Source organism: Epargyreus clarus, unplaced genomic scaffold (assembly GCF_041222505.1).
Source record: "Epargyreus clarus isolate Ecla_fem2 unplaced genomic scaffold, WU_Ecla_fem_2.2 ptg000036l, whole genome shotgun sequence".
Lineage (NCBI taxonomy): Eukaryota > Metazoa > Arthropoda > Insecta > Lepidoptera > Hesperiidae > Epargyreus > Epargyreus clarus.
The window spans coordinates 3,051,242-3,066,426 of NW_027332241.1; the positions used below are offsets into that span (position 1 = coordinate 3,051,242).

General features: G+C 37.0%; 1 protein-coding gene across 2 annotated transcripts; it reads left to right on the plus strand.

Annotated features, from left to right (window-relative positions):
* Positions 1-27: 27 nt before the first annotated feature.
* Snx6 (sorting nexin 6) lies at positions 28-13,700 on the plus strand. 2 transcript variants are annotated; one of them, XM_073092405.1, is made up of 12 exons: positions 28-172; positions 1,102-1,230; positions 2,172-2,342; positions 2,932-3,053; positions 3,995-4,163; positions 4,900-5,059; positions 5,652-5,767; positions 6,834-6,943; positions 7,570-7,642; positions 8,998-9,015; positions 10,551-10,660; positions 11,095-13,700. In XM_073092405.1, the coding sequence occupies exons 1-12, from the start codon at positions 167-169 to the stop codon at positions 11,186-11,188; spliced, it is 1,278 nt and encodes a 425-aa protein (XP_072948506.1). In that variant the 5' UTR covers positions 28-166; the 3' UTR covers positions 11,189-13,700. The 2 variants fall into 2 exon arrangements, with proteins under 2 accessions (XP_072948506.1, XP_072948507.1); XM_073092406.1 differs by lacking the exon at positions 8,998-9,015.
* The last annotated feature ends 1,485 nt before the right edge of the window (positions 13,701-15,185 follow it).

Here is a 15,185-nt window from a genome sequence, read left to right on the forward strand (position 1 = left end):
TGCATATTTGCATCCGCCGCTATCTGACGTGACATGACAAGATAAATTGACAACTGTTTTTTGTTTAGCGGAAAGCATAGGCGCAAAGTGATTTTTCTTATCGGAATTTCTGTGTTTTTTTGCAATCTTTCCTTGTTCGAGGTGCTAAATCGATATCCTTGCAACCATGATGGTGAGTTGGTGGTTTGTTAGCCAATTTACGTTTAATTATCGATTTCTTTATCTTCTAGGGGGCGTAGCCGCTAATAGTTTTTCGTGTCATTTATTCAATTAATATTTTGCTTTAATTTTACGCTGTCTACGTAGTCGCTATGCAGTACATTGCACGTTAATAATTACAGAGATACTAATTAAAACTGTTGTATGAATCTTCAGAGTTTTCCTACATTATTATTCTAAAAATATGACGTGGATGCTCCCAACTATTTGTTTTGTTTAATCAAGGTTGTATCTTGTTAAGAGGTCGTTTACCTAATGTGCAACTTCTTTTAGAATGTCAAGATTGTAATTATAAACTCAATAAGAATCGTGTCTAAGTATAAATCTAGACTTAATGTCTTAGAAAATGGCTGTTAAACTATGCTAATTAAAAGTTCACCTAGTGGTCGTAATTCTACCGACATCATAAAATTTTCAAAAGATTTACTTTGATTTTTTTTTTTTTTTTAAATTTCTATACTTACCACTATGAATGATATGAAACTGACTTGTAATTTCTGTGAAAGATGTGGAACACACATCTTTTATGTACACCATAGATTAGTAAAGATTACTCACTCCTAACTAGAAAATGTACCCAGTTTTGAGAATTGAAATAGTTGCGTAAAAAAGTTTTGCCACGTCTCGGTGCTAAAATGTCCCTAAAATATTTGAAATACTTATTTATTTATGATGTAAATTACGCCGTATTACGTATTTATTCGTAAAATTTCTCTAAAAATGTTTTTATTTGTCAAGAATTCAAAAAAAGAACTTACGATAATAAGCTATTTGAGGCTTCATTCAATTTCAAGGCGGCGAAGTATCTTTACTAATCTATGATGTACACATAATTAGAAAGTTTGTGGAAACCTACCTGCTTCTATCTATTAATGTTTGCAGGACTGTGTGGAAGAGACCAACCATGACCCCCTGTCAGCTCCACAAGTATCTTCTCCATCAACTGGAGAACCCAAAACGGAGAAGAAGAAACCCAGTGAGAATGTTTCTTTGGCTGACAACAGCTTACTGGTAAGAACATTTTAACCTTGTGGCTTATTTTGCCTCTAGTTAATTGATATGATACATTTGTGGTGCAATAGTCTGAGGATGCAATTCTATTAGGATGTCAAGGGTTTTGTTAAGCTAAATCGGAGTTTCTGGGGCCATTTGAAAAAAGTTTCTAAAACGTAATTAATCCTTTATCAGGTACTTATTGATTACACATAACAATTTGTGTAATGTATATTCATACAGTTACATTTGTATGAGCATCAAATTATTCTATTAATTAAAATAAGGAAAACATTACAGGAAAATGTACCTTTTAATGTATTTTTTATATAGTTAATTGTTTATCTACCTTAATGCTTATTTGCATTTTAATGCAATTATTATATAATTACTAACTGCCCCGGAAAACGTTGTATTGCCATATAAATAAAAAAATTTAAGGGTGAACAACCCTTATCACTTAGGGGTATGAAAAATAGGTAGTAGCCGATTCTCAGACTTACTGAATGTCCATATAAAATTTAGTGAAAATCGGTAAAGCCATTTCGGAGGAGTATGGTAACTGACATTGTGACATGAGAATTTTATATATAAGGTTTGAGAAATAGGAAAAATGAACTTCAACTTCATTAAGCCATATTTTAAACTTTATTTTCTGATTTGCCCAGCAATCTAGTGATCTGCTGCTTGATGCTAGAAGTAAGTCAGGCAGTGGCACCTTCCCAGTTGAACCATACCAGTTTCATGCACAAAGGGGTTCTGGGTTCAATCCCCGGCCAAACACATTTGAATGATAAATTAGGATATCTGTTCTGGATGTTTGTGTATTTGTCTTTTTTTGTCTGTGGCACCCATGATACAAGGAATCCTAGTGTGGGGCTGCATAGAAAGTGTCCTTATTATACACATTGTACCATATTCGAATAGGATTATTATTAATCCTACTTCCATTCCCCCAGGTGGACATATCAGATGCCCTGAGCGAGAAAGAGAAGGTGAAGTTCACGGTGCACACTAAAACCACACTGCCGGAGTTCCAGAAGTCAGAGTTCCTGGTCGTGAGGCAGCATGAGGAGTTTGTGTGGCTTCATGACCGATATGAGGAGAATGAAGAGTATGCTGGGTATATTGTGAGTATCATTCTGTTTTTCTTACATACTATTACTTAGTTTTTTAATAATCAAAAGCCCATCCACATTGGATCAGGAGTTTTTGAGAAAATTGCAGATATACAAACTTACATACATACATAGTGGTTGATTACAGAACCTCCTTAGTTGAAGTTTATTAAAATGGTACTTATTTTGAATATTTAATATATTTTTTTTAACTTAAACCCAACAATGACGCAGATGGAATATCTGATAGCGACACTAGACGAGTCCCCTATGTACTGTCAGTTTTGGAGGAGAGCTCTTTGCAACATTTTTGAAGAGCCCCATGTCATAGGGATGAATTTCAATGTCACTCCTTGAATACCTCAGCAAGAAGTTAATAATTAACATGCAGTTTGGTGATGAGTAGTCATTGCTGCTTATTGACAGTGTTCAACCTCAGATACAATTGTTTTCATTGAAGACTATGTTGGAATGCAAACATACATGTCAACTTGCCATTTGCTATCACAGGCAAACCACAATGGGTTCCTATAATTTTACACCAACCCATAAAGATTGGATCATGGTTGGTGATTGTATAAGTGTATTTTTCTTACCACAGATCCCACCAGCCCCCCCGCGTCCGGACTTTGACGCGTCCAGGGAGAAGCTGCAACGCCTGGGCGAGGGCGAGGGTGCTCTCACACGCGAGGAGTTCCTCAAGATGAAGGAGGAGCTGGAGGAGTGAGTATTACTATGGTTATATGAGTCCACTGCTGGGAATGTCCGTCTTGGGGAATATGTATGAAATTGCCAGTTAAAATGTGGTTACAAGTTGTATTTTTTTCTTCAAATTAGAATTAATAGGGAGGTTCAATTGCATATTTATTTTCTACCATACATTTTTGGAAAAAGTTTACTATAATTAAAACATGACATATGAACGTGGTAGAACCCTTTGTGGTTCGACTCCGGCGGCACCACCGCCACACCTATTTCTACCTAATAACAGCAGTGTTAGGCACTGCTGTGTTTCTGTTTGAAGAGTGTGGTAAGGGAGACATACTTTTCCAAAGCGTTCCAGCTTAGTCCTCAGGGGTAGCGGCGCATCGTTGGCCGACCTCAAGTAGAAATATCTAATCCTATCTGGGGTTGATTACAGATGTCCATGGGCAGCAGTAGCCACTTACCATCAGGTGGACTGCATGCTCGTCTGCTACTCTTATATTTAAAAAAAAAACATGACATGTGCAGGTAGATTTTAAAGTACAAGGATGACTGCCAGAGAATTTTTACTAAAATTCGAAATAAAAAAACGATTTTGATTTTTTTGTATGATGGTTGACTTAGTATATTTTCGGCATCATTATCATCATCAACCCATCACTATCTCACACTGCTGGGCACGGGACTCCTCTCAAATTAAAAAGGATTAGGGCATATTCCACTACGCTGACCTAGAAATTTTTATTAACATTTTTATTAACGGATATTAAAGAAAATCAATTGGTCTGTTCGTAAACAGCTCATTTCTAGTAATGATGATGTGTGTGTGATCAATTTCTAATAATGATTATGTGTGTGTGAAGTGGCCATGATCGGGTGTATTTTTGGTTTGTGATGTAATGAAGTATAATTTTTATATTTATGTTTTGTGTTTTGTAACTTAAGTTATTGTATTACAGTGAATATCTAGCAACATTCAAGAAGACGGTGGCGATGCACGAGGTATTTCTCCAGCGCTTAGCCGCGCACCCAGTGTTCCGCGGGGATGCCCATTTGCGAGTGTTCCTGGAGTACGAGCAGGATCTGTGCGCTAAGCCTCGAGGAAAGATGGACCTTATTGGTGGGCTGGTGAGTTTGTGACAGTTGAGGATATAAGGCATTGTTATCGAATGATATGACTGAATAGTTATAAGGTGGTGGTAGAATCCTTTGTGGTTCGACCCTAGCGCCACACCTATTTTGCTTAATAACTTTGTGACAATTTTCCGCGACTCGTCAAGAGATGGTGCTATACGAGTCTGAATCACGCTATCGAAGTTTTCACAAAATTTTGCACGTATACAAGCTCAGAACTCTAGACTGTCTGAGCACGGCCGCTCCAGGGCATGGTCACGTAGCTCACAGGGAGATCTCTCTTTGCCAAAACAGCAGTGTTAAGCACTGCTGTCTTCAGAATCGAAAGGTGTGGTAAAGGAGAAATACTTTTTCAAAGCTTTTCAACTTAGTTCTCAGAGTTAGCGGCGTATCCGGTTGTGACATCAAGTAGGAATCTCATCTTATCTAGGGTTGATTACAGATGTCCATGGGCGGCAGTAGCCACTTGCCATCAGATGGGCTGTATGCTCCACAGCTACTCTTATATTATAAAAAAACAACTAATGCAGTTTTCAAGATATGTATTTAAAAATTTGGCTCTAAATTTTTATAAGAACATTTAGTGCTCTCACTTTGTTATTTTTTTATGTATACAAAACATTTAGCACTCATCATATGTGGTAAACCCCACTACCTTTCACATTACTCCATGTAATGACAACAACAACAACAATGTTATCATATTCCTAACAACTTTTGTCATCACCAGGTCCGCTCAATGACAACAACAACAGACGAGATCTATCTAGGCGCTACCGTCCGCGACGTGAACGACTTCTTCGAGCAGGAGACCGCGTTCCTGCAGGAGTACTACTCGCACCTCAAGGAGGCCGTGGCTAAGGTGGACCGCATGACCTCCAAGCATAAGGGTGAGTTGAGTAATAGAGCTCTTTTATTATATAGGAGTAGCAGACGAGCATGCAGTCCATCTGCTGGTAAGCTACTGCCGCCCATGGACATCTGTAATCAACCCCTGATAGGATTAGATGTCTATCTGAGGTTGCCACAGATGCGCCGCTACTCCTGAGGAATAAGCTGGAGCGCCGCGGAAAAAGGAGACTTCCCTTAGCACACATACACCCTTCAAACCAGAACACGGCAGCGCTTAACACTGCTGTTATAACAGAAATAGGTGTGGCGGTGGTGCCGCCGGAGTCTAGCCACAAAGGGTTCTACCACCTTCAGATGTTGGATTGGAACTCAAAAATGTCCAGACTGTACATGCTACAAAGCGAACAAGTACTACAATGGAGCGTTAGTTGAAGATCTATCTAGGCTTATTGATAGACGGAAATAAGTGTGTGGCTCCGGTGTCGAACCACAGAGGGTTCTACCACCTGCACCTTATATCTTCGCTCCATGCACCGCCAAACCTTAACCGTTAATTTCAATGAGCCTTATTTTACAGAAGATTTTTTTTCTAATTTACACAAAGCCTTATATAACATCGTTATATTCCAGATGTGGCGGATGCCCACATCAAGCTGTCGTCGTGTATCACTCAACTGGCGACCCGGGAACAGCCCGCCACTGAGAGGTTCCTCACTCGGGCGGCGGACACCTTTGATAAGTGCCGGGTAATGTATTGTTTATATTTTTGTATGTTACGAAATCTTTTCGTTTGTTTTGTATTTCTAAGAAATTTTGTTCGAATTCGCAAAGTAGTGGATGGATAGATTTGATTTTTTATGCATAATGTTGCATTATTCTACTGCTGTATAAGAGTGCTTTTTATACTTTTTGTGCTGGAGGAAATATCAAACTGAGCTACAGTTCAGTCTACTGTTGTTTAGCTTAGTTTTCTTGTCTTAGTGTACGTGATTGCATCTATCTATGTGTATGTGTGAGTGTGGGTGTTTACGTACGTATACGCGTACATGTGTAAATGTGTGTGCGGATGATATAGATAAATACGAATTATTATATTGAAATAATGTTAATATACAGTTTTAGTGACGAGAAATATGGCCCAACATAACTTATGAAACACTCTCATCTAATGGCCGTTATTAATACTCAATCTATCAAAATTTTGCCTACTGGATATCGAATTTTGAAATTTCTAGTATAAAATATTGTTAAATGTCGATATTTGGTAGGAAAAAAAAATTGGTATTTAATGCAATATTTTAAAAACGTGTAACGTGAAATAATGCATGATGTAATTACCCGTAATAGTAAGAACAGTTGGAATGTATCCTTCGAACTTATTTATTATTTATTCATTGTAACCACTGTTTCTTAGCAGTGATAGCCTAGTGGTTAAGAAACGCGGCCTCTCGATCAAGGGGTCCGAGGTTCAAATCCCAGGCACGCACCTCTGATTTTCAAATTTATGTGCGTATTAGAAATTAATTATCACTTGCTTAAACGGTGAAGAAAAACATCGTGAGGAAACCTGCATACTGAGAGATTTATTAAAAAAAAAAAAAAAAAAAAAAAAACTCAACGGTATGTGAAGTCTACCAATACGCACTTGTCCAGCGCGGTGGACTATGGCCTAATCCTTCTCATTATGAGAGGAGACCCGTGCCCAGCAGTGGGACAGTAATGGGTTGATGATGAACCACTGTTTCTTATTTGGGTAATCCATTCAATAAATAACATTCAGGAATAATTGTTATTTTTTCTTTCGTTATACAGAAAATTGAGGGCCGTATGGCTTCGGACCAAGACCTGAAGTTAGCTGATACCCTGCGCTACTACATGAGAGACGCGCACGCCGCTAAGGCCGTGCTCGTCAGGAGGCTCAGGTAATGTATCGGACTTAGACATGCAGCTGAAAGTGTTATAAAATGAAATAATAATAATACGCACAATTGCTGTGTTAGAAGATTAGTAAGTTTTATAATATAGGAGTAGCAGACGAGCGTGCAGTCCACCTGATGGTAAGTGGCTACTGCCACCCATGGACATGTGTAATCAACCCCAGATAGGAATAGATGTTCCTACCTGAGGTCGGCCACAGATGCGCCGCTACCTCTGAGGACTAAGTTGGAACGCCTCGGAAGTATGTCTCCCTTACCACACCCTTCAAACCGGAACACAGATGCGCCTAACACAGCTGTTATTAGGTAGAAATAGGTGTGGCGGTGGTGCCGCCGGAGTCCACAAAGGGTTGTATCATATGGTCAAAGGATTATAAAATATGTCTCAGTTAGAAACGCTAAGCGGGACGAATGACGTAATGCCCCATACTCATTTTGTATGTCGAGGCGTGACGTCATCAGTGGACGCAGTTGAATCTATCATTTGCGTTGTTTTAGTAATAAATTAAGAATGTATCGTCGAAATAATATTATTTTAGAAACAGTAGACGTACCTACATTATAGTAAGGGATTAGAAAAGATTTCGAAACCACTGCTAATACAATTTCAGATGCCTAGCAGCGTATGAGGCGGCTAATAGGAATCTGGAGAGGGCTAGAGCTAAGAATAAGGATGTACACGCTGTAAGTACTTTCGATATTAAATAGAAGTCACCACAGATAACAAAAAATCAATAAAACTATCAAGTAATGTCAAATAAGTAATGTAAGTGAGTCAAGTAATGTCAAGTAAGTCAAGTAATGTCAAGTAAGTTAAATAAGGAATTTCTACACGAATAACAGTTCGTATTGACGATCGTCGGCGACTGTCGTCGTTTGTTGTTAGCGATCGACGATTGAAGATTGACGATGAAGACGTCATGATGCGACAATCGGCGTAAAATGTCGCTCGTGTGTTACCTCCCTTAAGTGTACTTGTTGTAATATGACTATAGTATTTTTGGAAAAATACAATACACATCTTTATAACTTTGTAAACACTTTTGGCAACATATACACAAAGTTTTTTTGTTTTCATTATTAATTACATTAACTTTACATTTATCACTGACACTGTATATTATTAAAATTAGGAATTTATGTACATACGTAAAAAATATACTTCTTTGTATAACTAAAACAATAACATTGTGTTCAAATGTGTTTGAACAAATTTTATTAAGAAAATGACCCATAAGCAAAAAAATATTACAAACTAGCTGACCCGGCAAACTTTGTACCGTCTCAAAATCTATTTATCAAATATATTTCATGTAAAATATAGCCTATGTTACTCGTGGATAATGTAGCTTTCGAATGGTGAAAGAATTTTTAAAATCGGTCCAGTAGTTTTTGAGACTATTCATTACAACCAAACAAACATACAAAGTTTTCCTCTTTATAATATTAGTGTAGATAAATTATGTGTTATGTGATACAATATCCTTTGATCCGTTTTCCAAAAGAAGTGTAACTTCAATAATTATATTTTATATCCACATTAACGAACCAACTCATAAGACTTCACACATGATAATCATTTTTCTTCATATCTCTCTTACATACTCACTCATACAGAGACCTCGTTTATATCTACAGACACTAAACGTTTCAGACATGCATTGTGTCAGACGAAATCGTACTTTTCTATTCTATACAATATCATGACAGGCACGGCCCGTAACGCGGCTGTTAACCGTAAAATATAATGTATTTCTCGGTAGATACAAATACGTCAATACACATTGTATAGCAATCCGTTATTAATAATCAATCTGTCCAATGTTTCGGTTACTAAATATTAAAGATTCTCAATTTTTAATACGTAAAAAAATAATAAATTAATTATTAAAAACGGGCGTATGAGAAAGTTTTTGTCTGTCACGACACGCGTCTGACACGCTCTATGTCTGCAGATGTTAATGAATGAATGAAATGATCGAATATTTTGTGCAATTTTGAATAATACAGTCACCATTCTTGTTTTAACGCTCGCACAGCCGATGGAAGTACAAGAGGTAATGCACGCTTGTTGCTAATGTTTAATATATTTATTATTATGCAAAATAAGTTAGGGAACGTACCCATACTACGTGACCCATTTTTCAATTTTTTTCCTCCCCCTCCCCCCCTCCTGTGACCACGCGTAGTATATGCTAAGACCCCCCCCCCCTCCTCAAATTGTTACGTAGTATTTGAGATGGGTTGTACTAGGTAAATTTGGGACTAGGTATGCCTGTTCCTAGTATTTAAAAATACATGATCCAGAAACCTGTTCTACCGTGAATGGCGCGACGAGCAAAAAAAAATAAAAAAACGGGAACTGTGTCATGAGCCGGCGCGACGAGCAAAAAAAATAGGTTCGACCTAGTCCGGTAAAATACCTAGTCCCTGAACCTGTTCCAGTATATACGCCTCACCTCTACGTAGTATTACGAATGTGAATTTTTTGTGAAGCTTTATAAAGCCGATCGTACAACGACATTATTGTATACGCCTGTAGCACGGATTATCGTCGATCTCTCGTCGTCTTGCTTGCGAGATTTCTCTTTATGAACTTGACTACGTGACAAAAATCTAAGCCCCCCCCCCCCCCCCCGGTCCTGTGATTTAGCGTAACATTTTAAAGACCTCCTTGGGTCACGTAGTATGGGTACGTTCCCTTATGTAGTTATGTTTATATATTTTATTTTTGTAATATTTCTATAATCTTTTTGAGATAAGATGTACAATTCGATGCAAGTTTTGGCAAAAATAATATAGATTATTATATGTAAGGTTATTTACAATAATTAGAAATTAGTTTTTGTCATTTTATAATCGTATGAATATTTCTAGCGTTTTGTTGTTTTTTTAATTACAACTAATAAGTAAATAGAGCTTTATCATGAGTAAATGTGACATAATAATTCTTAATTTATTTATACATTATTTCATTATTTGTTTCAATATTTATCTTGTGTCGCTTGTGACAATTATTTGTAAATTCCATTTTTTCTTAATTATCTATTGCATGTATTTCGTAATATCAATCTTAACTCTTTGCTCTGTTTCATTTCATTTCAGTCTACCTTCTATTCTATGGACTATTTATTCCTCTCTCCCTCTTTCCTCTCTTCTTCTTCCTTTAACATTTTCTCTTTCTCCCGTTTGACATTTCCCTTTCTCTGTATATCTCTATCATCTTTCTCCTTTTCTCTCTCGCTTTAGTATAGTTCATAACTTGTTTACTCCGGTAATTCCAGGCGGAGCAGACGCCTCCTCTCTATCTTTCTCTCCCCTATTCCCCTCTCTCTCTCTTTCGCCTTAGTATAGTTCGTAACTCACTTCTCCCCTATAATTCCAGGCGGAGTAAGCGCTTTCTCTCTTTCTCTCTCTCCTCGCCTCCTTCCCACACTCTCTCTCTCTCTCGATTTAGTATAGTTTGTAACCCATCTCCCCAATAATTCCAGGTGGAGCAAGCGCTTCCTCTCTCTCCCATTCCCGTTACCCCACTCTCCCATTCTCTCTCTCGCTTTAGTAAGGTTTATAACCAGCCTCTCCCGTATTCCAGGCGGAGCAGGCCCAGTCGGACGCCTGTGCCCGCTTCGAGCAGCTGTCGGCGCGCGCCCGGGAGGAGCTGCTGGACTTCCGCACCCGCCGCGTCGCTGCTTTCAGGAAGAGGTAGGGGGAACTTTGCAGGTGGTAGAACCCTTTGTGGTTCGACGCCGGCGGCACCACCGCCACACCTATTTCTGTTATAACAGCAGTGTTAGACGCTGCTGTGTTCCGGTTTGAAGGGTGTGGTAAGGGAGACATACTTCCGAGGCGTTCCAACTTAGTCCTCAGAGGTAGTGGCGCATCTGTGGCCGACCTCAGGTAGGAATATCTAATCCTATCTGGGGTTGATTACAGATGTCCATGGGCGGCAGTAGCCACTTACCATCAGGTGGACTGCATGCTCTTCTGCTACCCCTATATTATAAAAAAAAGAACACAGCCGACACGCACACGTACATACAAACACACACACAGGCGCGCAGGTTGAATGATAATACATTTTTATGGATTTAATTCTACACCCAATGTTCATTTACTAAATGCGTTTAATCTTTCAGCTTGATCGATTTAGCCGAGTTGGAGATCAAACACGCCCGCTCCCAACAGGAGTTGTTCAGGAAATCCCTGCAAATCTTACGGGAGTGCCAGTAAAATAGGATGGTAACAATGCATCCGGTGACGTAATGTTGCCATGTATATAATATATCCCTTTTGAAGGGGAAATTATTATTCCCAATATGTCGGAACTGTGTGTTAAGGAGTAAATATTATAACTTAAGTGAAATAAATATTAAAGTATATGTTATTATGTTTAATGATTAGGGCTGTCACAATGTTTGAGTAAAGTTTTTTTAACAAATTTATTTATGTCTTGTTTTATAGATAAATTCCCTGAAAATTCGATCTGAACTTAATTGTTTTCGAAACGTTTAAACTCAATTGATGTATTTACCTAAAAGTTAAGCTTATTTGGTACTTTATTCAGATATTGTGAAGCAGACGCTTAATATATAAGAAATAAAAAGGTATTATATATGTCTAGAATATAACATATAAGCAAAGATATAAGTTTTTTTTATCTAAAAACTAGCTCTTACAATACATTTTTTGTAGTATTTGTGACGTCACATTTCGTTACGTAATAAAACACTGTCTCTGTGTCTGTGAGTATTCAGGCACGATATAAGGCTCTCTACGCTCATATTCATAGTAGATTACGTTTGTGAGAGCGTTAGACACACACAAAGATATGTACACAAAATACCCAGGATCTAAAAACTAAATTTATTTCATCATTTGGATGTTTGCCTGACCGCGTATCGAACCTTAGACCCGTTTACAGACTGGTGTAGTCCGCGCCAAACTGCTAGTCCGCTCTGAAGTTGTTGCGAGCAGGTGTAGTTATACAATTTACTATGGCGACGCGATTCATTTCTATATTCAGCGCGGACTAGCAGTTTTACACGGAGATATATCAGAAGAGATATATTCTGAGATTTTAGTCTGTATTTTAACGTTTTGAAACTAAATCTAGACTTATATAGTACCTTTTAATATAACTACTTGAAGAGATTCGTTTAAAATTGCTACAAGAGCCTTCGCTCAGCTACAAGGCTGTTTATTTGTCCTCTATTTTATTCGTAGCTCAACTATGTTAAACATATTCCTTTTATGAATGTAACTTTTATTAAGGCTAAATTTTAAACACGTTTAAGCGTGGATTTTGCATTATTGTATGGTCAATATTAATAATCAATCTATCCACTGCCTTATCAAAGATCGACGTTTGCCAAATATTTCATTATAGAAATTGTTAATTTTCGATCTTCGGTAAGTAAAATCTGTATAGATTGCATATTAATAATGGACGTTGGAACATATATTAAAGAATTATTAGGGATTATTCATGAATGACTGTTTTTTGAAAAATTTTGTATTTATAAAATTAGAGACATCTAGATGTCTATGCACATATACAAACGGTAGCGTATCAGCCAAGTTTAAAAAAATAATTGACTTAAAATTAAAGAAGTTGTATTATTAAATAGCAAAACTTGTTATAGTAGCGAGAAACATGAAATTGTATTTTTAATTTATTTGAGAATGTTGTATAAGGTTACTACAGAACTTGGCACTCACTTAGTTTACATTTCTTTTGCGATGTACACAAATACGCAGAATTTTAATATTTAACTTGGCTTTCTCTTTCACATTTTTGTATTTGATGGGATTTTGGGGAGGACATTTAAGTCGTGAAACTTAATCTCTATTTTCCTCTCAAATGTTTAAATTTATGAATCCCCTAATCCTCTAAACGTGAGATTATTTACGAAATAAGCCCTAAAATTAATTAATGATGAACTATTTTATAATTCATCATTATAATTAAAATTATAAAAACCATTGTGGTAAGTGCAAGTATATAGTTTATATTATCTCCAGTAAAATGATCTATGGCCATTCGTATGTCCCACTGTTGGGCAAATATCTTCCCACGTGTGGGATGCCTAGACTAGACTAATTGTTAAATGAATATTGTTTGTGTCAAAAATATAGTATGAAAATATATCATTTTAGTAAAGTTTTTGTAAGTGATAAGGTCACTAAAGCGACTATTAATACGGCAACGCCCGTTATTGATAATCAATCTATCTGTTGATTTGTCTACCTAATCGATACATCGATATTTGGCAACTTCTTCCTACTAGAAATTGTCAAATTTTGATATTTTTAGGCTAATTTGGATAGATTGAATATTGATAACGAGCTTAAGAATATCAAGCTGGTATACAATTAGTGACGTAAGGTGGCGATAAGTTCAAAAATAGTAATTCCATATAACATAATAGCGCGGGTGGACTTAGTAAGCGAAAAATAAATATATTTTAATAACAGCGCCATCTGTCGGCTTCAATTATTATATCTTCTAAGACCAATCACCCACACACACGGAGATTAACGTGTACGAACACAGTGACACGCGATTTTTATATTATTTGTTAAATAAGAATGCTTATGTGCTAAAGTTGGTGTTTATTTTATCTGTACGGATACACTTGTTTTGGCTATGCAATTGATGTTATGTATAATGTATGTATAATAAGATGTATATGTATAATTGTAAGGAAATATACGAATTATAATAATATGCTATTGTAATCTTGTTCTTAATTCCTCTTGATTCTTTTTTTTACGAGGGGGAACCTTCGAAATGTACCCGATGCTGTGGCACCGACGCGGGGTTATGTGGGATTTTTACCGCACTAAAACCTTACAAATAATGAATCGTTAACATGAATTTTCTTACCCTTAAACGATCCAGGTAGAAATCTAAACTTATCTAGGATTACTGATGTCTATAAGCGACAGTAGCCATATAGGGTCTTTTGCTACTTCAATTTTATAGAATTAAGTTCTTTAATGAAATACATGATCAGTAAGAATGATCTACACTGCTGGAACGCCTTCCACTTATGTTGGTGTTAAAAGATCTGTGTACATACAACTATGAAATTAACTAGATAATAATATATCCTATGTTATTACCACAATTTAGATGAATTCAACAACACGTTATTAAAATCCATCCAACCATTTGAGTTACAGAACAAGCAAAATAATGAGACATGCATACGCTCGAAAGCCATTACTCTCCGTAGGCGACTACAAAGAATTTCTTTTATAATGTAAGAGTAGCAGACAAGCATGCAGTCCACCTGATGGCAAGTGGCTACTGCCGCTCATGGACATCTATAATCAACCCCAGATTAGACATTCCTACCTGAGACCGACCACAGATGCGCCGCTACCTCTCAGAACTAAGTTGGAACGGTAAAAGTATGTCTCAGTTATGTTGTTAGGTAGAATTAGGATAAACGCAGTTCATTTCAAAAATCATTAAAACAAATTAACAATTTTAAATTCATACTTTATTGCTATGACTAGAAAATGAACATTCGTGACTACATCAAAACCTGAATAAAACCGTGTTATTTACAAAATTGAACCGAAATATCATTTATAAAGTTATTTACAAATTATTAATTTAAATTTGAACTAGCGTGTCCCTTACGCTGTTTGTCCACTGCACCGTCACCGAGCCGATACCGATAATTAATCTCGGCGCCGAAGTAGCGTACACATACATTTACTATGGGATGACGGTGCTCGGGTGACGGACGTTCGGTGGACCAGCTGCTATAGCAAATGTATGTACGCTACTTCGGCGCCGTCATTACTTATCGGTATCGGCTCGGTATCGTGGTTGGTGGACAAACAGTGTTAGTATGAGTTTTCGATCGAGGACTCGATCAATCGAGTGCTTGATAGATCGATTACCAGTCAACGCAGCGCCCCTAGTGTTCGTTTGGGAACTAAAATTTATCATAATGAATGGAGATCGAGCTTTCGATTCGATTGATCGAGTCCTCGGCTGACAATTCATACTATATAATAGATCGAATTTGGTATCGATCAAATAATATAATATGATTTAGCTTTTGACCAGCGTAAAACTTCATTTACAACTTATAATATATTTCTATACGTTCTTAATTTTATTTACTTATATCCTAACCAATTCCATCTACGTCACACTTTTCTATATTATTATTTCTCAGAGCAAAAACATGCGTACATTTCAACGCGG

What these genes read in the sequence shown, in the direction of transcription:
- Snx6 (XM_073092405.1), top strand. An exon ending in ATGAAGGAGGAGCTGGAGGA is followed by an intron (nt 3,054 to 3,994) that starts GTGAGTATTACT and finishes ATTGTATTACAG; the next exon opens with TGAATATCTAGCAACATTCA. An exon ending in GTCGCTGCTTTCAGGAAGAG is followed by an intron (nt 10,661 to 11,094) that starts GTAGGGGGAACT and finishes TTAATCTTTCAG; the next exon opens with CTTGATCGATTTAGCCGAGT.